Source organism: Rhinoderma darwinii, chromosome 8 (genome assembly GCF_050947455.1).
Source record: "Rhinoderma darwinii isolate aRhiDar2 chromosome 8, aRhiDar2.hap1, whole genome shotgun sequence".
Classification (NCBI taxonomy): domain Eukaryota; kingdom Metazoa; phylum Chordata; class Amphibia; order Anura; family Rhinodermatidae; genus Rhinoderma; species Rhinoderma darwinii.
In genome coordinates, this window is record NC_134694.1 from 106,378,078 (window position 1) to 106,401,865 (window position 23,788).

The window sequence follows — 23,788 nt, forward strand, 5'->3', positions numbered from 1 at the left end:
ACAAATGAACAAGTAGAGTAATAAAGTAACATCCCTGATCACATGTAATTGTAGAACTGAGCAATCATGGGTTAACAAAGGGTGTGACGACTTATAGGAAATGCTGGTTTGAACCCTGCAGATTCTTATGTCCTGGCTCTTGTGTACACAGTTCTCCTCATACTGCCTGCCATTCTCCTTTACTGCAGCTCACAGACATGGAGTTGCTCCTTACGTCTTTTCTTCTTGCCCTACTCCTGCTTCTCATGGTTAAAAAGTTGTTTAGAAACAGAGGAAACCTTCCCCCAGGTCCCAGACCTCTACCTATCGTAGGAAACTTACTGCAACTGACGAGTCGAGAGATACACAAACCCATCCTGGAGGTGAGTCTCTGCAGGCAGATGTATGTATTGGGTCAGGGCCCGATGACGACCAGTGATGGTCAGTAGAACAAGACTTGACCGCGGAGGCTGACCAAACATTACTCCACATTTATCAAGCAGTGAACGGCGGGTTTTGGCGTACAAATTTGCCAAGCAACGGGAATAGTATGCATAGTCTAGAAAGGAAGCGTACTTCACACCACATTTATTGTGTGGAATTGGAGAAAATCGCTGTAATTTGCAGCAAAAAAATTTCTATGACATTCCATGATTGTCAGGCGGTTAAAAATGTGCCAAATATATTAAGAGGATTGTTTCTTTTAATAAATTTGGTGTAAATCATTCCAACCGCCTCCTTTATTCAGACTGGCCACTCTTTGTAAATGTGGGTTATACTTTCCTCCGGTCTGATAAAGAAGAGGGGTATGAATACCTCAACCAGTAACCCCGGAAGATGCTGTTTGCTTATTTCCTCTGCAGTGACCACTACAGGTAGTAAGGTAGTATTCAAATTAATGGCATCCAGGTAATACGTGGATGGACTGGGATGGGCAGAGCGAGAGCCACTGCTTGTTACTGGTGAAAATGATTGTTTCGATATGTGTAGTCCATAAGATAACACGGCTCTATTCACATCACATTTGTATCCATACATACATACATCCAACGTATACATCACGTCCGTCAGATGTATACGTTGGAAGTATTGCCGGACATATACCTTTGATGGAAGGCTCTGACATATGTATACTTACCAACTTTTAAATCCCCAAAATCAGAATATCTAAGCAGCGGCCCCTTTCCATCCGGCAACGCCTTAAAAAAAAATGAATGGAAACTTACACTTCGCGGTATCCATTCTATTGCGGGATGGCTCTGCCTAGAAACACATAGTAGACTACACATTTCTATATCGTAAAAGCACCAGCACCAGCCTGATGAAGGACACTTCTTTTGGCCTCTTTCAGGTGAATTAATTCCTATGAATGGTTTGGCATATATTTTCGGAAGCTCTTCCTGGCGTATACGCCAAACGTGGGTCTCAAATGAGATGTGAACAGGACCTTATGTTGTATAATGGAGCATAGTGTACTACTAGCACGACTAAGGCCCCATGTCTCTGTATACACAGTCACTATCTGGAAACAACAAGGATTTTTTAGGCTCAAAGTATTATATGACACAGTGTACATAACATGGCCTCGGGCAACACTCTATACAGGAAGATTTTCAAGCTGTGATCTAAAAATAGCCAGTCCTGTGTCTATAGGTCTAATAATAGAGATTACATACTACAGACTAACTACATAAAGCAGAGAAATAATCCACATCTGCAATTAAATCTATCACAGTCATAGAATTTAATCACTTTTAAACCTACAAAATACATGGAAATCACTGACAAAAAAAAAACTGAAATGAAAGGGACTTTTTTAAATAACTTGTTAGCAAATTATGAGTCAATAGAGGCAGACCACCATTCAGGACCCCCATCAAGTAGCCACAGTGACTACAAAGAACTCCTCTCGCTCTGGAGGACCTCACACATTCAAGCATTACATGGGCAGCTCATTGATTTCAATTGGCATTGTGCAATGTTTCACACCCCCTGTGGTGGCGCTGCAGGAAAATTCAACAGTTGCTGCCAAGTTCCCTCACAGATCACAGCTGATCACTGGAGGACATCCTATGATCAGCTTATCGCCAAGACAAACTTTTAACAAAGGAACTTTCCAAAATTGACAAGCCTTTTAATACTTTAACAGAACACAGTGCTGGTTTGTGGCATAGGTAAAAGGAGAAATAGTCCTGGGGCCTCCACCACCCTTCTTCTATCATAGTCCATATTGATATATTGACACCCATTGCGGTATTATTGACGAACTGTATGGTGTTACTATTTGAGCACAACATAGCACTGTTACTATGGCACTGTATCGCAATGTTATGTAGGTACTATATCACATTATTATGTGGGTGCTGTGTGGTATTGTTATTTGGCATTGTTTTGTGCCATTATTATGCACTTTTATTGGGGCCATATTATGACAGTGTTACTTTCTATTTAAAAAAAAAACAACCAGATAATGACATTAGAATAATTTGTTCATGGGCTTCCCTAGTTCTTGAATTGGGCCTTGTAGTGCTGATGTACTACAAGAAATGATAGCACACATGATCACTAGACAGAGGATAGGGTGATCATGGTATATTGTATATAGAGGACTTTTGGAATTAAATGCCCTATACCTTTAACGTATTCTAACATATAACCCAATAAAGACTCTAGAAGCAGGATGGCACCCTAAAAGAGTGCCCCAATCCCTATTACTATGGGTAGTTGAGTCATTTGATCAAATAAGCTCAAGTTTAAAGATGTGTTTTGGAGGTGAATCCTATCACCTGTGTAATACAAGCATATTTGTCTGCTCTCCTGTCAAAGCTGTTGCGATATTTGCAGCGGAAAAGCTGCGATTGCGTCGCAAAACTCACAAAAGAAATATCTTATACCAGGCCATCCTCCTGGGATGACATTTCATCCCAGGAGGATGGCCTGGTATAAGATATTTCTTTTGTGAGTTTTGCGACGCAATCGCAGCTTTTCCGCTGCAAATATCGCAAAGCCTGCCGTGGTGCTTTGTGGGTTCCAGGCTGTGAAGGAAGCCCTTGTGGACAATGGTGATAAATTCAGTGGACGAGCAGAGTTTCCAATAGTGGATCTAACCAGCAAGGGATATGGTCAGTCATTGTTTAAAATTTCTTCCTGTTTCTTTTTGAAATTCCTTTAACCTGGCATATGATAATTAAGAAAGTCTGATAATCTGGCACTTGTTTCCAGCACTGAACTGTAATGCCAGTTGCACAAGACCGAGTGCCACTCTGGCTGTTAATCACAGCATCCGAGTGGCACCCGATAGTTTTCACGGAACCATTCACTTTAGCAGGTGAAACCTGTCATATCTTTCCACGGATCACAGACGGGACTCCGCCGGCACACACGGTCCTGTGCATTAGGCATAAGGCTGAGGTCACACATCATGGAAACTCCATCCACATCCATTGTATTGTAATTGTCGCAGACATTCAGTGCAAAATCCGCACTAAAAATCTGCGACGTGTGAATTCACTCTAATATAATGTGGAATTTTATAATTTCACAAAATCAGAATCAGAAGACTGAGCAGAGAGCAATTAGAAAATTCCTCTGATTAAGGGCTCATTCACACTTCTTTTTAGTCCATATGGTGCCAATACATTTAAAAGGTATTATTTATATTTCCGTTTTTTTTATATGTGTGTTTGTTATATAAGCGCTTTCGATTCATAACAGAAACAGAACAAATTGAAAAAAACCTATCCATATTGCGCATTCATATTTTTATTTGAAGGTGTGAATGAGCCCTGAAAAACACAGCAGCAGATTGTATGGTTATATTTTATGTTTCTCTGTCTTCCTGGAGGTTCTCTACCCTTACAAATGTGTTTTATATATTTACCAATGATAATCCAGAATATCTATTACCTCTTTGATCCGCATTTTTACAGTTTTATTTGTCTATTATTAGTATAATTTATTTTAAGTATTTATCTTCCTACATTATGGTACTGTAATATAGAAATGTTTTATACATAATGACCTGGATTCTGCTTTCTCTGTGCATCAGGCATTGCATTTAGTAATGGAGAACGTTGGAAAGAACTGAGAAGATTCTCACTGAACACTCTGCGTAATTTCGGAATGGGCAAACGAAGTCTTGAAGAACGGATTCAAGAAGAGATTCAGTATCTGCTGGATATATTTCAAGAAACACAGGGTTGGTAGCAGAGCTTACTGTCTACTTATCTCATCACAAACTATCCCTCATATCTATCATGGGGTGGATCCAGGATTGAAATCTGCGGCAAAATAAACTACAATTAAATCCAGTGACTCACAGGTGACGTCTTCGGATTGGAGTCGTTCACGTTCCTTTTCTTCTCCATCCAGCCCAGACCGCCATGATGACTTCTCCTGATGTTTGCAGCATTTCCTGCCCAGAAATCTTTTGCCCCTCACTTCTACAGTTCATACCCACCCTCTATAGCAACACAAACCGCCCATACTGCTGCTAACCCAGGAGTCCCATTACTATAGCTACAGTGCTGCCCAATGCCCCCAAATACAGAATTATACTGCCAGAATAATAGCACCTGGGGCCGCAGATACAGTTTAAAACGGGGGCGTAACTAGAAAAATTCTGGGCCTCATAGCTAAATTTTGAATGGATCCTGATTGGATACTGACGCAGCCGTGCATCAGGACCCAGTATGGCAGCGCCAGGGGCTGAAAATCGCGAAGCGAGGAACGGTAAATGATCCTACTGTATCAAGCCCATAGCGAGTGATCCTGCCCCATTTTTACCACACACTTATGAGACTTCATGCACCACTGAGAGGCAACAATAGAATTAAACAGGAATAATCTAAACTCATCCAAATCCCCCCCCCCCCCAAGACATCAGGTGATGCTCCATCTATAAAGACAGCAGATCCTATCTATAAGGGCACGTTCACACAGGGCGGCCGCAGGGTGTTTTGGCCGAAAAAACGCACAAAATTGTGGTGCAGTTTTTCGGATGAAATGTCCACTGCGGAAAACTGCTCATTAAAAAAAAAAAGTTTCATACTTACCCTTAGTCACGGTGACGCGTCCTCTGCCGTCCTGCAGCCTGGCCTGCTGGGATGACGTTTTATCCCATGTGACCGCTGCAGCCTGTGATTGGCTGCAGCGGTCACCTGGGATGAAACGTCATCCCAGGAGGATGGCCTGGTATAAGATATTTCTTTTGTGAGTTTTGCGACGCAATCGCAGCTTTTCCGCTGCAAATATCGCAACAGCTGCTATTTGTTGCGGGTTTTAAGTCCCTATTGAATTCAATGGGGGAAAAACTGTATCACAAAAGCAGCGATTACACAAATACAATAGACATGCTGCGGTCTAAAAAACCGCACCGCAGGTCAATTTCAAGCAATATTTCCGCTTATCATTTCCGCAGCGTGTGGAAGAGATTTGTTCATATCTCATCTACTCTGCTGCTACTGGATCATGCTGCAGAATTTCTGCAACGATAATTAGTTGCGGAAAAGTTGCAGTATTTCCGCTACGTGTGAACACGGCTTGATATGGAAACTCTCCAATAAACCGCTGATAGCAGATCTTATAAGATGGATGATTTGGTAGAACTAATGTCACGGCACTTTGTATTGAAGGTTCCCTCTTCAGTCCAGCTTTCCACATCCGCCGCTCCATTTCAAACGTCATCTGTTCCGTTCTCTTCGGGAGGAGATTTGAGTACACAGATCCAAAGCTGCAGACGCTGCTGGACCTTGTAGCCGAGAACCTCAGAAGGGTGGACAACATTTGGGTTCAGGTAATAAATAAAATGCCTGTTCCATCTCATTTGGACCTATTTATAGAAGGATCTGAACTTGGCTTCTTCTATATGTCTTTAGAAAAGTGATCTCTACAGAATGACTTAGGCTTCATTCACATCTGCGTTGAGACTCCGTTCATGGGTTCCATCGGAGCTTTCCGTTAGGGGAACTCATGAATGGAATCCAAACGGAAACCATGGGATTCCGTTTGCATCACCATTGATTACAATGGTGACGGATCCGGTACAAATGGTTTCCGTTTGTCACCATTGTGCAAAGGTTCCGTCGTTTTGATGGATTGAATACCGCAGTCGACCGCGCTATTCATTTCATCAACACGATGGAACCCTTACACAACAGTGACAAACGGAAACCATTTGCACCGGATCCGTCACCATTGAAATTGATGGTGATGCAAACGGAAACCGATGGTTTCCTTTTTTTTCAGTTTGGATTCCGTTCATGAGTTCCCCTGACAGAAAGCTCAGACGGAACCCATGAACGGAGCCGACGCAGATGTGAACGAAGCCTAAGAGAAAGCAGCAGTTTGTTACAATATTGCAACTTTATAGTGTTACAGTATCTATACAAACTCCTAAAAGAGAAGCTGTCAATCAGTGCGGTGGGTCGGGGGAGCAGGAGTCACAGGTTTTCACAGTGCTGGCAGCAGTTATACATGAAAATACTGAATCAACTCATAGAAAACGAGATATCGCCGAGCTCAGCGTCTCCCCCTCTGTCATATTCTGCCCTCAGATGGATAACCTGACTGAGACGCTTTGATTAAACTTTACAAGAGTTCATCAAATTGGTGAATTTTTGAGATTCTGTCATAGTATTTTGACAAAACTGCACAGAAGAACTTGTTAACCCCCACATAACCAATTTCTCAGGCTTATTGTAGGATCTGGTGGAATCCTCTGTACCAGGTTCCCCCTTTACCATGTGCCATTTATGGATCCCTTTGTCTATTGTAAGATATAATGCTTGTAAACGGAAAGTGATGTACTGTTTATAAGACCAGGATGAGCAGCAATGTGTAGGTTTCCTCTACGTGCTCCCTGCGGCCCTTATATGTCCATACGATTTCATGTAAGATGATGGACTACAGACATAACAGTGATCCACCCCACCAGAGTATGTGACTGCCATCTAGTGGCCATAACCTGACCTGCAGACTGAGTATTTCTCTAGTGCGTCTATGTGGCAGTGTATAGGTCAAGACAGGATACATCAGGCTAGGACTACACGGCAACTTTAGCAAATTAATCCAGGCTGCAGGCGGGTCACGCAATGCACATCATATCATCATCATCATCATCATCATCACCACCACAGGCAAGATTACAATTATAGGTAACATCTCTATGATAAAACTGGAGGAAGATAATACAGGATCACACCATTGACAATAGGTAATGGGGACAGCTACCCATTTCCTCCCCCTGCATAGTGGCCTCCATCACAGAGCACGCTCACTACACTCTCCCATAAAAGTAAACACACACACACACACACACACAATAAAGGTCCTATAGCAGGACGTAAACGTTGCAGCTTGTGCTGGCTTAATAAACCACCATTTTTTTTTTCACTAACACAGAGTGCTGTGGGAGCTTCTTCAATATATATAATATTGATAAGAAAAAAGGGAACACTCCAAAAAAATAAGTGAAAACAGTTTGGACTTTATTAGCCCATGTGCAACGTTTCAGTTCTCTCTCAAGTCCCGGATACAGGGACTGGAACGTTGCACCTGGCCTAATAAAGTCCAAACTGTTTTCACTTATTTTTTTGGAGTGCTGCCTATTTTATTACTGTATACCCAAGGCTTGCAGGCCGGCCGGGCTCTGCACCCACCATTGACCATTAGTATTTGGTGCTGCTCTGATGCAGGGAAATTAATAAATGACAAGTTATACTAAATCTTATGCTGTATAGCAAATCACTGGAACTGCTGTTTACAGTTCAGAGCAAGCAGAGGCGAGATGACCCCATAAACATGTACAAAAAAAATAAAAATATCAGAAAGTAAAAACAGATGATAAAAAAAGAGTACATTTCACTATATAGTTTAAATTTGTAAAATCCTCCATATGGCCAAAAGTATGCGGACACCCCTCCTAATTATTGAGTTCAGGTGTTTCAACCGCATCCTTTGCAAACAGGAGCATAAAATCAAGCACACAGAGGAGGGATAATGGTCTGGGGCTGTTTTTCACAGTTTGGCCCCCTATTTCTAGTAAAGGGTTAATTCTACAACAATCAAAGACATTTTGGGCAATTGTAGCTTCCAACTTTGTGAGAACAGTTTGGGGATCGGCCCTTTCTGTTCCAGCATGACTGCGCCCCAGTGCACGAGGTCCATAAAGACATGATTGGTTAGTGAAAGAACTTGACTGGCCGCACAGAGCCCTAAACTCAACCCTACTGAACACCTTTGGGATAAACTAGAACAGAGAATTCGAGCCAGGTCCCCCAACATCAGTGTCGGACCTCACAAATTTTCTTCTGGATGAAAGGGCAAAAATTCTCACAGACACCCCCCCCCCCCCCCCAAATCTTGTAGAAAACCCCCAGAAAAGTGGTAGCTGTTATACCTGCAAAAGGGTCTCAACTCCATATTTACGCCCCTGGATTTGGAATAGCATCTCCAACAAACTCATATATCTGTAATCTCAGGTGTCCACATAATTCTGGCCATATAGTGTGTGTGTGTATGTGTATGTGTGATCAATTCCTTTAAGAGATATTGATAGATATATTACTAATAGACTTAATCTGTCCTACATTTGTGACTCTTTACCCCGCCCAAATGCCCCTCTGCCAGATCAGAAGACACCAGTATTACACGAGGCACTTGGCAGGTGGGGGCTCTGTTACAGATTTTGCATTGGGGCCTAGGAGCTTGAAGTCACATCTCTGATCACCACATATTACGAGCAGTCATCTCATATATCGAATGGGTGCTCAGTGTTTCAGTGTTCAGGAGCTGTAGTGTTCATTGACTTCATTCTAAATTTTCGCTAGAGTTTACAACATGTCCTGGCATAAAATATAGTAAATATTTCTAGTCCCGGTGACCCTGCCCTCTCCACTAAGCCCTACCCACTATTTGTTAAAAATTAAGTACTGTGAAAACTGCACAGTTGCAAATTATTGTGTAGCCACTGCAGTATGTGATACACTCGCTAATATACATTCCGGTCCCCCGTCGCGCTGATTCTAAGATTTTCATCGATTTATTTTTTATTTTTTTTATAGCACTGCCGGGGGACCGGAAGTCTAGTTGCACAGCCTTATGTGATGATGATATGACTCTACGTCATGTGACAGATCCCACTGTAATCTATGTACTACTGCTTGTACAGGGTGGATCATTCACAAGACGAAGGGTCGTATCATCATCAAAGAAGACTGTGCAACTAGACTTCCGGTCCCCTGGCAGTGCTATAAAAATGGATGAAAATCTCAGAATGAGTGCAACGGGGGACCGGAATGTATATTAGTGACTGTATCACACACTGCAGTGACTACGCTGATAATTATTTTTGTTCTCGGATAACCCGTTTAACCGATATTACGATTCATTATGACTTTTTTTCAGCACAGAATTATGGACCTACATATTTTTATTTTTTTTTTAAGTTTGTTTTTGTGATTTTAATAGATTTTTTTTATTTTATAGGTTTACAATTTCATACCATCAATTCTAAGCTATTTTCCGGGGCCTCATCATAAGCTGACGGAGAACTACCAAGCCCAGCTGGATTATGCAGAAGCTATAGTGCGGGAGCACGAGGCTACGCTGGACCCTTCTTCACCTCGAGACTACATTGATGCTTTCCTCGTAAAGATGCAGCAGGTTAGAATTCAATGACGGCATTATACCAATGAAACTACATAAGAAATAATCACCACAGATGACAAATTTGATTAAAAAAAACTTTTTCAAATGAACGCTGTCCACGATATGCAATTCTCCTCACACTCTCTTAGCTTATCGATGGCTCATTTGTGCAAAATTTAAAGTTCTGTTTAGGCATTCATAAGATTTATGTTTTTTAGGCATCATGCACACGACCATTTCCGTTTTGCGCACCACAAAACATGGATCCTAGTGGCTTCTATGTGCTGTCTTTTTTTTTTTTGCAGACCTACACACTAGAGTAGGTGAGCCAAACCGCAAATACGGACAGGAACGTAAAGACGGATCCGTAAAAAAAACAACAATTATGTGCATGTTTCCATAGAAATGAATGGTTCAGTATGCGGTCTGCTAAAAAAAACGGATAGGACACTGAAAAAACGGTCGTGTGCATGAGCCCTTAGAAACATCTCATCTGTCTACACTACATTTCTTAATTTTGCTGTAAAAAAAAAAATAGAAAGTGCAAATCTTCATAATACATTAAGAACCTTGAGGCTGGGTTCACACGACCTATTTTCAGGCGTAAACGAGGCGTATTATGCCTCGTTTTACGCCTCATAATAGGGCTACAATACGTCGGCAAACATCTGCCCATTCATTTGAATGGGTTTGCCGACGTACTGTGCAGACGACCTGTAATTTACGCGTCGTCGTTTGACAGCTGTCAAACGACAACCCGTAAATTGACTGCCTCGGCAAAGAAGTGCAGGACACTTCTTTGCCACGTAATTTGAGCTGTTCTTCATTGAACTCAATGAAGAGCAGGTCAAGATTTACGAGCGTCACAGACGCCTGGTATATTACAAGGAGGAGCATTTACGGCTGAAACGAGGCAGCTGTTTTCTCCTGAAAACAGTCTGTCATATCAGACGTAAATGCCTGCTATCGTGTGAACATACCCTCAGGCTGAGTTCACACGTGGCGGATATGCTGCGTAATAGCACGCAGCGTATCCGCCCTGTTTGCCGCAAGGTATTCTGGACAAAAAAGTGCACCAAACTGTGGTGCAGTTTTTTACCCGGAATGTCCGCTGCGAAAAACTGCAGCGCATAGCCGGCCTGCTAGCAGGACGTTTCATCCAGCGAGACCGCTGCAGCCTGTTATTGGCTGCAGCGGCGGTCACATGGGATGAAGCGTCATCTCAGGAGGCCGGCCCTCTGACGTCATCCAGGCCGGCCTCCTGGGATGACGTTTCACCCATGTGACCACCGCTTCAGCCTGTGATTGGCTACAGCGGCGGTCACATGGATGAAGCGTCATCCCAGGAGGATGAAACACAGACTCCTAGGTAAGTTTAATATTTTTGTTTTCTGAGTTCCGTTTTTTGCTGCGGGATCGTTGCAAATCCGCCACAAAAAAAACGGAACAACTGCCATTTGATGCAGGATTTACATCCCCATTGAATTCAATGGGGAAATCCCGCAACAAATAAGCAGCATTTAGGTAAAGACAATTGACATGAAATTCTGCACCGCAGGTAAATTTCTGAGCAGTATTTCCGCTCATTCTTTACGGAGCGTGTGGATGAGATTTGTTTTACCTCATCCACTTTGCTGCTACTGTATTTGCTGCGGATTTTCCGCGACTAATTCCCTTGTGGAAAATCCGCAGTATTTATACAACGTGTGAACTGGCCCTAAGGCTATGTTCACACGGAGTATTTTGGGGGAGGAATATCTGCCTCAAAGCTCCAAACGGAATTTTGAGGCAGATATTCCTCCCCCAAAATACTCCGTGTGAATAGCAATGATCGCGCCGTTTTTCGCCCGCGGCCATTGAGCGCCGCGGGCAGAAAACACGCTTTCTCCTGCCTCCCATTGAAGTCAATGGGAGGTCGGAGGCGGAAGCGCCCGAAGATAGGGCATGTCGCTTCTTTTTCCCGCGAGGCAGTTTTACTGCTCGCGGGAAAAAGACGCCGACGCCTCCCATTGAAATCAATGGGAGGCGTTCTCGGGCCGTTTCTGCCGAGTTTTGCGACGCGGTTTCCGCGTCAAAAAACTCGACAAAAGACCCCGTGTGAACATAGCCTTAGAGTGTATACACACGGGCAGGTTTTGATCAGGTTTTTTAATGCAGTTTTTTAAGCCAAAACCGGGTGTGGTTCATAAAGGGAGAGAAAGTATAAAGGACAGATACTGATTCTCTTATTTGAATGCAATCCTGGTTATGGCTTCAAAAACTGCATTAAAAAAATCTGAACAAAACCTGATCAAAACCTGCACATGTGAATACACCCTTCTTCCAATCAATTTCATAGTTAATTCATGTAATTCCCTCTATCCCTATCCAATTTTTTTTAAATTCTTCTGGTTGCCCTTGGAAACAGACAATGGTCTAGTTCCCCCTGTTGTCAGACATGTGACCTAACAGCTTATTCTAACTGTAGATGCACCACTCTCTGGTAATAGAAAAACATCACAAATTTGGGATTTCTCCTTTGACTAGTTTAACAAAGGCAAAGCTTCTAGGTGAGAATATCTCTGTAATGCAGTATGCAATAATACCCCCTATATATTTTCTTTTTTTTCCAGGAAAAGAAGAACCCAAATACCGAATTCAACTTATCAAATTTACTTTCCTCAGCGCTGGATATATTTTTTGCAGGACAAGAATCCACCAGCAGCACTCTGGGATATGGACTTCTAATTCTAATGAAGTATCCAAATATTAAAGGTAAATATTCTAACTAAATGTAATAGATTATTGTATTCCAGTTTTTGACTAGGCAAGGATTTCTGTTATACCTATGAGGACCAACATGAAGTCTGAAAATACCTTGGAAATCTTTGAAATAAAAAAGAAAATTGTTAGTGTATCCCAGCTGTAATGTGTGGGAGAGTCTGGCACAAAGTGTTCAGTTTTCCTGCAGCGCCACCACAGGGCAAATGCAGCATTACACCGTGCTCATTGAAAACAATGGACTGTCTTTATAATGCACTTAAGTGCTGGGTCCTCCAGAGTAGCAGACGCTCTTTATAACTGCTCTATGCTCTGGCTACTAGATCAGTATCAGTATTATGAGTGTGGGAACCCCCTATGAAATCCCTAATCTGGTATTTAAATATGTATGTTTCTAAACCAGACGACTCCTTTTAAGTCTCTACATCCTTTAGAAGTTTGTGGAAATTATGTTTGGGTGCAGCATTTTAAGGGAAGCCTTGTAAGTCAACTGTTCTTGACCAATCCGACTTCTGAAGATGCTGATTGGCTAAGAGCTGCTAACTGATAGGGCTTTCCACCCAAAATGTCCTTTTCAGATGAATGCCAGGTGCAGTATACAGCTCCCTAATCTCCAGTTCAGGGGGCTGTATTATGGGCACCATTCTGCATGGTAATCCTATAGACAGAGATGCTTTAAAGGGATTCTTCCAGTATCTAATTTTATTAGCAAAGCATTGTCAGCTGCATAAAATGCAAAAACATACCTTCATTTCAGGACAACAACCTTATTCCTGAGGTCACTTGTCTGGTACAAATAACATAGTGAGTTGGCAGCTCCGGGCAGAACCTAGACCATGCATATTGTACACATCAAAAGCTTGCATCATTATCCTTGCACATGTCCTCAGAAAAGGTCCAAGCTGAGATAGAGAATGTGATTGGCAGAACACGAAGACCTTGTATGGAAGATCGAGCCAAAATGCCCTACACCGAAGCCTTTACCCATGAAGTTATGAGATTCATTGACTTCTTACCTCTTGGAGCCCCCCATGCTGTGACGGTGGACACTGTTTTCAGGGGATACACCCTGCCCAAGGTATTAAAAGGCTCTTATGTTATAGAACATAATGCTTAATATATAGTGATATTTTACTTTATGTCTTACACTCCAGGGCACAGTCATCATTCCAGTTTTACATTCCGTACTATATGACGCAACTGTGTTCAAAAAACCCCATGAGTTTGATCCTGAACATTTTCTAGACCAAAATGGGTTGTTTAAGAAATGTGAAGGCTTCATGGCTTTCTCTGCAGGTAAGTGACCATATGTTCTTACCGTAAACTGAAGGTGTTCTTTATCACTTGGTCAGAAAGAGATCTTTTAAAGAGTAGATCACGTATTTAAAGATAATGATCAAGAGATTTTAATCCAAACTTTTTCATGATGACCTCATCACATGTAATTTATACTGCAAGAAACCGAATGTGCATGGACAGGTGTGGTTCAGGAGCCGTAAATCCACAGTAACATGCACCAAATTGATAAAAACTATTTCCAATATTTCCCTTGTCTATAAATGCAATGCTTGGTTGAAACTATAGAAGACTTTTCTAAGATAATTTTCCAGAGCCGCAATTGTTTAATTATTAAAGGAAAACTCCAGCAGAAGATTTTGAGCCCCTAATCTGACCCCTAAAATAATATTCTATTTTCTACTAAATCTAACCCACCTTTTAGCTGCCATATTGCTTGTATAAATTGCACTAGTTTCTCATGGCAAGAAATAGCGGGGCAGCTTCAGTACTTGCCACCTATCTGCAGCTCTGAGTGTGGAGAGCTTTCTGCATGGAAAGGGTAAGTGATGACTGTATAGATATAACCCTATATCCTAAACAGCCTACGTTCTCCCCCGGTAGTAACCTGTAGTCTGTGTACCCTACGGAGTGACACCGTTTTTCTAGGGGGTAATTGATCTGCTCTCAGCTGTGCTTTAGTGTAATTAATTTGAGTAATACACACCTGGTCCACTGGAACAAGAGCCACTCTTTGGAACGTTTTCCTGCCCTGGATAGTAAATGAGATCCATTGTGGTGAACTGTACTCCATTACCTCCATATACGCTAATATAACATTATAAACGGTTGTCTACACTCTTTAATAGGGTTGTCTCACCACAGATAACCACTTTCTATGGGGTTCAGCTCCCAAGCACCCCGGCAAACAGCTGATTTTGCATGGGGAAGCCGCAACCAGAAATTTCCCTTGCCGTAGCCACTGCAGGGAAAATTTTGTATTACATGGCGGCCATTCAGATGAATAGGCATCCATGTAACCATAAATGTGTTGATTCCGCCAGAGCAGGGGACGCTTTTACAAAGTGTTCTGGCTCATAGAGGGGATAAGGGTATAATATAGGGTATATTGACCTATGGGATGTCTTCTCTTCATCTTCATTCAGTTTTCCATGTTTCCTCAGTAGTAATGAAATATTGGTAAATTTTCTGCACTTACGTCATGTCCCCAGTTAATCATGTTTTGGTTATAAGGGTCAGTCTGTTACAGCGGTGTCGCAAAAGTTAGTTCCATCGAAATGATTAGATTGTGTAGGAATGTGACAAGTCAATGACCTCGATTGCTTCCTGGCCGGCGGTATATTAAGAAACAATTATGCAGGGATTCCTGACAATCCAGACGTAAATACTCACCTATTACCAGAGTTTTAAATAAACACAATGTCAGTGAATTGCACAAACCCAAATTTCTGAAGTTCAAGTTGTCTTCAGCCACAGGTCACAAGGAGGAACCTTGGTATCTACACAGATTAAATATTGAATTCAATTTCAATTAAAATTATTAATCTCTTTTTTTTCCGGCAATGGACAAAATTGGATCAATTGTCAACATTTCAGCTTTGCAGTTCTGGTACCAAGGATTTGGAAGTGGTCAATTTGGTCTCTTCTGACATTTCAAGAACATACTGGAAGGTTATAGATTTCTCGTGTCTTGAAGACAAAACAAAGGGTATCATTGGTGACTGGTGCCTATATGAGCTGTGATCCCCAGTACAAATGGTTCACATACACCTCTTCTACCCCTAGTCTGGGATTTCAGTAACTCTTAAATAATGGTACTTCAGAAATAGCAAAGAAAACTGTTGAGACTGAGACTGTCATTCAATGCGGCTCTAGATGTTACCATCGAGATCCGATGTCATGAAATCAGTGGAGTACATTATGTACCATGGAGGCAGACTATGCGGCAGCTACTGGGCCCCCCGGGGAAGAAAGGGCCCAGACGACATTGTCTGATTCCCTTATTTTAATAACAATGAGAGCCTGTGAAGGGATCCCCTCTCCACAGGTCCTACAAACAAGTGTGTGAGGAATTATGAAAGGATTTTGGAAAGTAGATGGAGCAAAAATACACCAAGTACTCCTGTTGTAGGAGTGTGGGAATGCTAACCAGCACCAGAAGGCGGCCACTTTTTAATATTTGCTTGGAAACCCCGCAAATACTTGTTTGCTCCTGAGTGTGTTTTTTTTTTACACGTTTTAATGACCTCCTAAAAGAAAGCTAAAGAGAAACGCTTCTCTTTTTTAAGAGAATTTTATACAAAATTGTCTTAATTTCCCGGGTCCCAGACAACAGAGTATCGTGAAGCCCCAGGGTCCCAGCACATCACCTGTAATAGGGCCCCCCATCTACTGGTGTCTTATGTTGCAACGAGGCATTTGAAATCCCTCAGACACCAGGGCCTGAGAGCGACAACTTCTTCACCCATATAGCTGCCTCTTCGGTTCCAGTTTACCTACTATTGTAAATACCATAAATCTTTACAATGTTCCTCTTATCTCCCTCCAGGAAAGCGAGCATGTCCCGGGGAAGGCTTGGCACGCATGGAACTTTTCCTGTATCTGACCTCCATCCTTCAAAAGTTTGACATACGCTCTGACATACCTCCAGAAGACATAGACCTCTCCCCCGAATACAGTGGTTTTGGAAAAATGTCTCCGACCTTCAAAATGAGATTTACCCCCACATTAGATATTGAGTGACGTGCCTGAAATTTAAGTTTTCATTTCTGATATTTTTGAGAATATTTGATATGAATATTTACTTTTCAGGATCACAGATCTTTTATTTAATTTTTTTTTTGCTTACGACTAATAATTTGAAATTCTAGCGTGTGAAAAATAGTAAAAATGTTAAAAAAATCCAAGTTAAAACAAATTTTTTTCACATTTATTTTTATCACATTAATAAACTGTGTTTTTTTTTGTATGTTTTCTTTTTCTTCGTACAATTTTTCACCCAAAGGGCTGTGCTCAATCTAGGTAGGCTCTGTTCACATCTGTTCTACAATTTCCTAATTCTGTTCCATTACAGGACAACTGGAAAACCAGAAACCAATGGTACCTTATGGAACCCATTGACTTTAATAGGTTCTATCGGGTTTCCATCAGGGTTTTCGTGATTTTGCCGGACAACATAGTGCTGCATGCTGCACTATTTTGCCCAGCAAAAATAACAATCTGCATGGAGCCTCTCACACAAATCTGAACAAAGTCTTAGACTCAAAGAATCTGTCACATCACAGTTGTCTCAGCAATCATGTCCTCCAGTCCATCTCCAGTTCTCAAGTACTTCTCTCTATGCAATATCCTCAAACTGTGATCTGTGCCGGTACTGGAGGTGAGAAACATTGTATTACCCCATCACAACAGTCCCTCTCACTATTAATATCGGCGGGACCTCCATTGTGCTGGGGAGCAGCTGCAGGGCCTCTGATAATCCCACAGATGTTGTCTTCTTTAACCTGAATCACTGCTGCTCCATAGAGGGAAAGATTTTATAACTGAAGTTGAAGAAGAAGATATGGGGTCTGGCAACTATATTCTTTGCAATTTATTGTGGTTAAGACATGATCAAGACCTGTTTGGTCTATCACTGGAAATCCATACAAAGATTTAAAAATTATATTCAGGCTGCCTGCAGCTGGCCCTAGAGGGAGCTTAGTGCGCACTGTGTTATTATTGAGTTCTATGTATAAACAGTATTTAGTCATCTCCTAAGCGCCCCCTAGTGGCAGCTCTGACTGTGAAAAATGAAGCTCTAATCGCTATAAAAATATATTGATCACAGAATGGTAAACCTATTTAGATTTAAAGAATAAAATAGTGTTCAAGGGTGGACGTTCCCTAAAAGGTTCAAGCAGGAACGTGGAAGTTGGTCTCAGCTATATTTAGAAACGGTATACAGTCATACAAGTCTAACCTTTGAAATAGGTGATATAACCTAACCTATGACCAGAGAGTAAACAAATAGACACGGTGTACTGTTAAAGGCAAATATAGTGAACCTCAGAGCAGAAAGGAAGGTCTCTTGTGTAAATGTTTACCAGGAATACATTCAACATATACGTCATATTTACATAGCGAATAGATTTTAAAGCTACGTATTCCTCCATAGTCAGTATAATCTGATCGTACACAACAGGCAAATAAAAATTTATTTTGGAATAAACAACAAAAACAGTAAGCAATTTGTGTCATATTTGTGAACAGATTTGTTTCCTTATTAGCTTTCCACCTCTAAGGCCCCATGCACACGAACGTAAAAACGCTCGTAATTACAGGCCCATAGACTTCTATTGCCCACGGGTACCGTCCCGTTTGCTTACGGGAAGGTGCCCGTGCCGTTGAAAAATATAGAACATGTCCTATTTCAGGCCGTAATTACGGCACGGGCAGGCCCATAGAAGTCTATGGGGCTCCCGTAATTACGGGTGGCTATGTGTGTGCACCCGTAATTACTGGAGCATTGCTAGGCGACGTCATGGGATAGTCACTGTCCAGGGTGCTGAAAGAGTTAAACGATCAGTGCTGTATAGAGAGAAGGGGCTGCATTGATCGGCAGTAACTGGACAGTGAGTACCATGAGCGGCGCTCACAATATAGATTTCTAATGTTTCCATCAAAAACCCGCAACAAAAAAAGTTAATGCTTACCCAGAACTCCCTGCCTGCTTCTTCCTCTAGTCTGGCCTCCTGGGATGACGTTTCATCCCATGTGACCGCTGCAGCCAATCACAGGCTGCAGCGGTCACATGGACTGCCGCGCCATCCAGGGAGGTCGGACACTATGTCAAAAGAGGGACGCGTCACCAAGACAATGGCTGGGGTAAGTATGAACTTTTCCTTTCTAACGCTGCGGAAACTCTGCTCGAAAGGGCTGCCCCTTCTCTCTATCCAGCACTGATAGAGAGAAGCGGCTGCTGATCAGAGCTGGATAGAGAGAAGAGGCTGGCGATCAGTGCTGGTGTCACGTAGGGTTCGTGGCCTTTGGCGGCATGGCAGATGGCCAACAGGGCGCAGGTCCCAGTAAATAGTTCGTATAGGGTACCTGTGGCAGCTCGGACAGTAGCAAGGCAGACTCGGCTGGGACTAGGCAGCAGGTAGACGTCAGGCGTGGAGTAGCAGGACAGGCGTAGAATACAGCACGACTACAGCATGGCACTTGTCCAGGATAGCACGGGATACAGGATACAGGAACAGGGAACACTGGGAACTGGAAAACACTAAGAGGCCATTTGCAAGACTAACTTAGGGTATGATAATTGCCCATGCAAGGGCCTTGCCAGTGTGGAGATAGATGATGAAATTGACCCTTGCGCCGTCAGACAAAAATCTACTTGTATACAGACTGAAGTGGATCTGGCACTGGTTCAAGAATCCACTACAGGTCCTCACGTCTCCATCATAGCAGTCAGGAAGTGGCAAAGAAAAATGAGGATCAACACTGCCAGGAGGTGTAGTCTGAGGATCAACACTGCCAGGTTGTGTAGTAGGAGGAACGGCAGATTGTGAAGTCAACTTGGTCTTGGATCGACCAGCAGGGTCCATGGCCTGAGCGTACTGTCACGTAGGGTTCGTGGACCCACTGGGCTGTACCACCTTGGCGGTATGTCAGCTGGCCAACAGGACGCAGATCACAGTCTATAGTTCGTATAGCGTACCTGTGGCAGCTCGGACAGTAGCAAGGCAGGCTCGGCTGGGACTGGGCAGCAGGTAGACGTCAGGGGTAGAGTTGCAGGACAGGCGTAGAATACAGCACAGCACGACTACAGCACAGCACGGCACTTGTCCAGGATAGCACGGGATACAGGAAACAGGATACAGGAACAGGTAACACTGGGAACTGGAAAAAACTAGGAGACCATTTGCAAGACAAACTTAGGGGAACGACAACAATGCTCAGGCATCGAAGCAAGGGACCTTCTTATAGTCCAGGGCATTCATGGGCTGATTACACATAAAAGTCTGGTGTGCACGCTGCCCCTTTAAGAGCGGGCAAGAGCGTGCGCACGAACCCTACGGGACCCGGCTGAGGTGAGTGGAAGTGAGCGTTGGCGTTTCCTGAGGAGGAGACTGGGGCCAGCGCTCGCAGAACCATGGCTGTGGCCGTGAGGAGGTGAGTGAACCTGACAGCCCGCAGCCACGGACATGACAGCTGCCCCTTCTCTCTATCCAGCACTGATCAGCAGCCTCTTCTCTCTAACAGTGCTGGATAGAGAGAAGGGGCTGCCGATTAGTGCAGTGCAATATAGCAGAGAAAACGAGTCCGTAAATACGGGTGGAATACGGGTGAGAAAGGACCCATATTTACGCCAGGGAGGGAAAAAATACGGTCGTGTACATGGGGCCTTAGGCCATTGATGTCAGTTAACTACGCTATTGTTTCCGTCAAAAAAAAGGAACCCTGTCACAAAGGTGACAAACGGAAACCAGTAACAAAGTTTCCATCACCATTGACATCAATGGTGATGCAAACAGAACCTAAGGTTTCCTTTGCCTTTCCATTGAGGGGTTAACCCGACTGAAAAGTCAACGCTGATGGGAACTGGCCCTAAAACTTGTTTTTGGGATTTGCGATGGAAATGATGATAGGAAAATACCTGGTTTTGCAAAAACATTACTGTACTTTAATAAAAACAAATCCACTTGGTCACTATACACAACTCATGTATCGTATACAGCATACACTAATTTCATAGGATAGGAAACCCCAAACAATATTTAACATGCGGCCAGGGAACTTGGCAGCTTTGGCTGTATGATCCAGGGCCAAAGGTGGTTGTCCCACTGTAAGAGCAGCTGATCGCTTGGGACTCATCCAGTAGAAGGATCTTTTCCAGGCACGCTCCAATTCTGACAAGCCTCCTAGCTAACGCATTCACATACAGCATGGGCTTTAGGTTTATATTACTGTATACCAGCTTTTATACCCGGCGTTGCTCGTGAGGTTGACTAAGGCCTTATTCACATGACAGGGTCCGAGTGTCGGGCGATAAAATCGGCCGTTTTGGGCCGTTTTTCCCAGCCGGTTTGCATCCGTTTTGCATCCGTTCTGATTTCGTTCCAGGCCGTGTTGCCGTTTTTAACGGCCGATTTTGACAAGTTTTGCATCCGTTTTTTTTTCCTGTCCGTTTTAAAATCGGATGAATTTCATTTGTACATTTTTGCCACACACTTCCCTCTGTAGATAATGACACACACTGCCCTCTGTAGATACTGCCACAGTCCCCCTGTAGGTAATGCCACACAGCCCCCTGTAGGTAATGCCACACAGCCCCCTGTAGGTAGTGGCACGCAGCCCCCTGTATGTAGTGGCACACAGCCCCCTGTATGTAGTGGCACACAGCCCCCTGTAGGTAATGCCACACAGCCCTCTGTAGGTAATGCCACACAGCCCCCTGTAGATAATGCCACACAGCCCCCTGCAGGTAGTTCTACACAGCACCCCCCCATAGATGGCAAGCCCCCTACCTGTCTGTAGGTAGCGCCACCGTTCCAGGAGACGTCTCTGACTTCAATGTCTTTCAGAACTGCCTGACGTCACTTGACGTCACTGTGTCCATATATGGACACAGTGAAGTCAGGGACTTCTCCTGAAGCGGAATCCCCGGCCACATCACCGGGGATTCCGCTTCAGAAATCCCTGACTTCACTGTGTCCATATATGGACACAGTGAAATCAGGTACTTCTGCTGGAGCAGAATCCCCAATCCCCAGCCACAGCATTACCGAAGCTGTGTCCGGGCATTGGGGATTCCGATCCTACAGGGAGCAAAAAAAATACCTTCCTCCTCCTCACATGCACTTCGCACTGTGGGGAGTTTAAGGAGAGACCGCGAGCGACGGAAGACACGGCCGTCACTTGGAGCACATTCAAGTGATGGCCGTGTATTACCCGGCCCCATAGACTTCTATGGGAGCCAGGAGAACGGCCGCAACATAGGGCATATCCCACTTTTTGACGGCCAGGTTTCCCGGGCCGTCAAAAAAATCGGTCGTCTGTATAGCCCCATTAGGGGTCTATTGTTCCTACTGCAGCCGTGTGACGGTCGTCACACGGCCGGGAAACCATGTTGTGTGCATAAGGGCTTACGGAATAGATGGCGTCCGTCAGAGCGCCATGCGCATGCGTCAGACACCGGCGCCATGTTGCATGACGTGGGACTCCACGCACGCCCAGTGCAGCACGAGAACACACCCCCGCCCATGCACAACGCGCATGCGCCAGGGCCGCCCCACATCGCGGCCCTCCGCGCATGCCCAATACGACGGCCGGGGGCAGGACCAAGCACCACACCTTCCGTACCCAGTGCGCATGCGCCGGGGCCGACACCAGGAGAAATACGGCGTGGCTCCCTGTGCATGCGCAGTACGACGGGCGTCGGGCCCCTCAAGTCCAATAATAGAGGAACGATGCAGCTCCAGGGAAAGTGAATGTGTGTAGTGGTGTATGCGATAACCGCAATGTGTGCCCCATTTCTAATAATAATAAATGGCACATACGAAGTGTGTGTTATTAGAGTTTGGAGATGATAGAAAGAATCCATAACCATCAATATTATGTAGGAATAAAGAGAACTTCCCCCTTGGCACATCCTGTTAGTATGATCCATTTTAAACCAATGAAAAATCGGGCTTCAAACAAACTTTCGAAAATATTTATATGATATTAGGAGTTACATGTAAAATGCCCTTGAAGTTCTTCATCTTTGACCTCAGACTATTTTGTGATCTGCTTCAGTCACATATTTTTCAATATTATGCAAATTGTGTTTTGTTTTTTTACAAGGGAGTTGGGGGGGGGGGGCAAAGTTGAGTGTTAACTTTGATTTGAGTAGCAAGGAATATCTAAAAACTTCTAAGACCACACCACTATTTATCATCTATTTATGCCTGTTCTTGTGGGTGGCGCATCAACTTTTTTGCAGGACACTTTATCTATCAGGTTTATCCCATGTCGACAATATCGTTTCCTATAGTATAAAATAATTGAAAATACGAAAAAGTTCAAATTGATAATTGACACGTGAAAAATACATTTATCAGTTTAAAATGCGTCATAAAACTTTAAGTTCTTGAGTGAAACCTTGAGGCCTGTGAGATCATTCTGATACTAAAAAGTTAGGACCAACCCTATAAATACTCATCAGGAAGGAATACTTTTGGTGGATTTTCTAAGTAATGGCAGAGAATTGAGAATAACCCCCAGGTAGTCAATTCAATACGGACAATAAATTAGGGAATTTTTTATTAAAGTGGTCCAGTTTAAACCATCCCTTTTTGTTAGAAGGATCCCCCAAAAATAAGCTGATGACAGGTTATGCCTCTGTCCATAACCTCCAGTGATCGGTTGTAATCTGTAGGGAAAGCCGGCAGCAAGTGTTAAATTCTCCTGCAGTGCCACATTGCTCATTGATACACGGAATTGTTGGTCCTCCAAAATTGGGGGCACTCTCTGATGCCGCTTTCCTCCTTGGTTGATAAATGTGGGACCTGAATAAGGGCCCTGTAGCATCCATGGCCGCAGGCCGTCGGGTTTACTCACCTCCTGATGCAGGCAGCCATGGATCATTGATTGCTGGCTCGCATCTCCTCCCTAGACGACGCCAGCGCTCACTCCGGTCCGCTGTGTCCTGTAGGGTGCGCGCGCGCACGCTCGTGCCCGGTCTTAAAGGGCCAGTGCGTGCATATGTGAACAATCATCATCATCAACTACACATGATTCCCTGGACTATAAGAAGGACTCGGCCCTTCTGTTCCTTGCCTGAGCATTGTTAGTGTATCCCAACTCTGTCTTGCAAATAGTGTTTTCCCGTTCTAGTTGTTACCTGTGCCCTGTTACCTGTTATTGCCGGGGTGCTCTGTGGTTTGGCCAGCTGCCTCCCCACTACGGCGGTGTGGCCTAGTGTGTCCACATATCCACAGACCGTGACAGGCCCTTCTTCTATTAACTGATGAATTTCCTAGTAGGGTATTGGAAAAAAAAAATTGGGTTTGTTTTTTTAATAGAAAACTTCTTTAGATAATACCCCAATATATTCAGGTAGTTCAGTAAAGTTGAATTT

At 43.6% G+C, this 23,788-nt stretch overlaps 1 protein-coding gene across 1 annotated transcript; it reads left to right on the plus strand.

The window, feature by feature from the left end:
* The first annotated feature begins 41 nt into the window (after window positions 1-41).
* LOC142659742 (cytochrome P450 2G1-like) lies at window positions 42-16,518 on the plus strand. The gene is made up of 9 exons (XM_075836170.1): window positions 42-402; window positions 2,982-3,101; window positions 4,028-4,177; window positions 5,613-5,773; window positions 9,466-9,642; window positions 12,240-12,381; window positions 13,278-13,465; window positions 13,542-13,683; window positions 16,232-16,518. The coding sequence occupies exons 1-9, from the start codon at window positions 198-200 to the stop codon at window positions 16,423-16,425; spliced, it is 1,479 nt and encodes a 492-aa protein (XP_075692285.1). The 5' UTR covers window positions 42-197; the 3' UTR covers window positions 16,426-16,518.
* The last annotated feature ends 7,270 nt before the right edge of the window (window positions 16,519-23,788 follow it).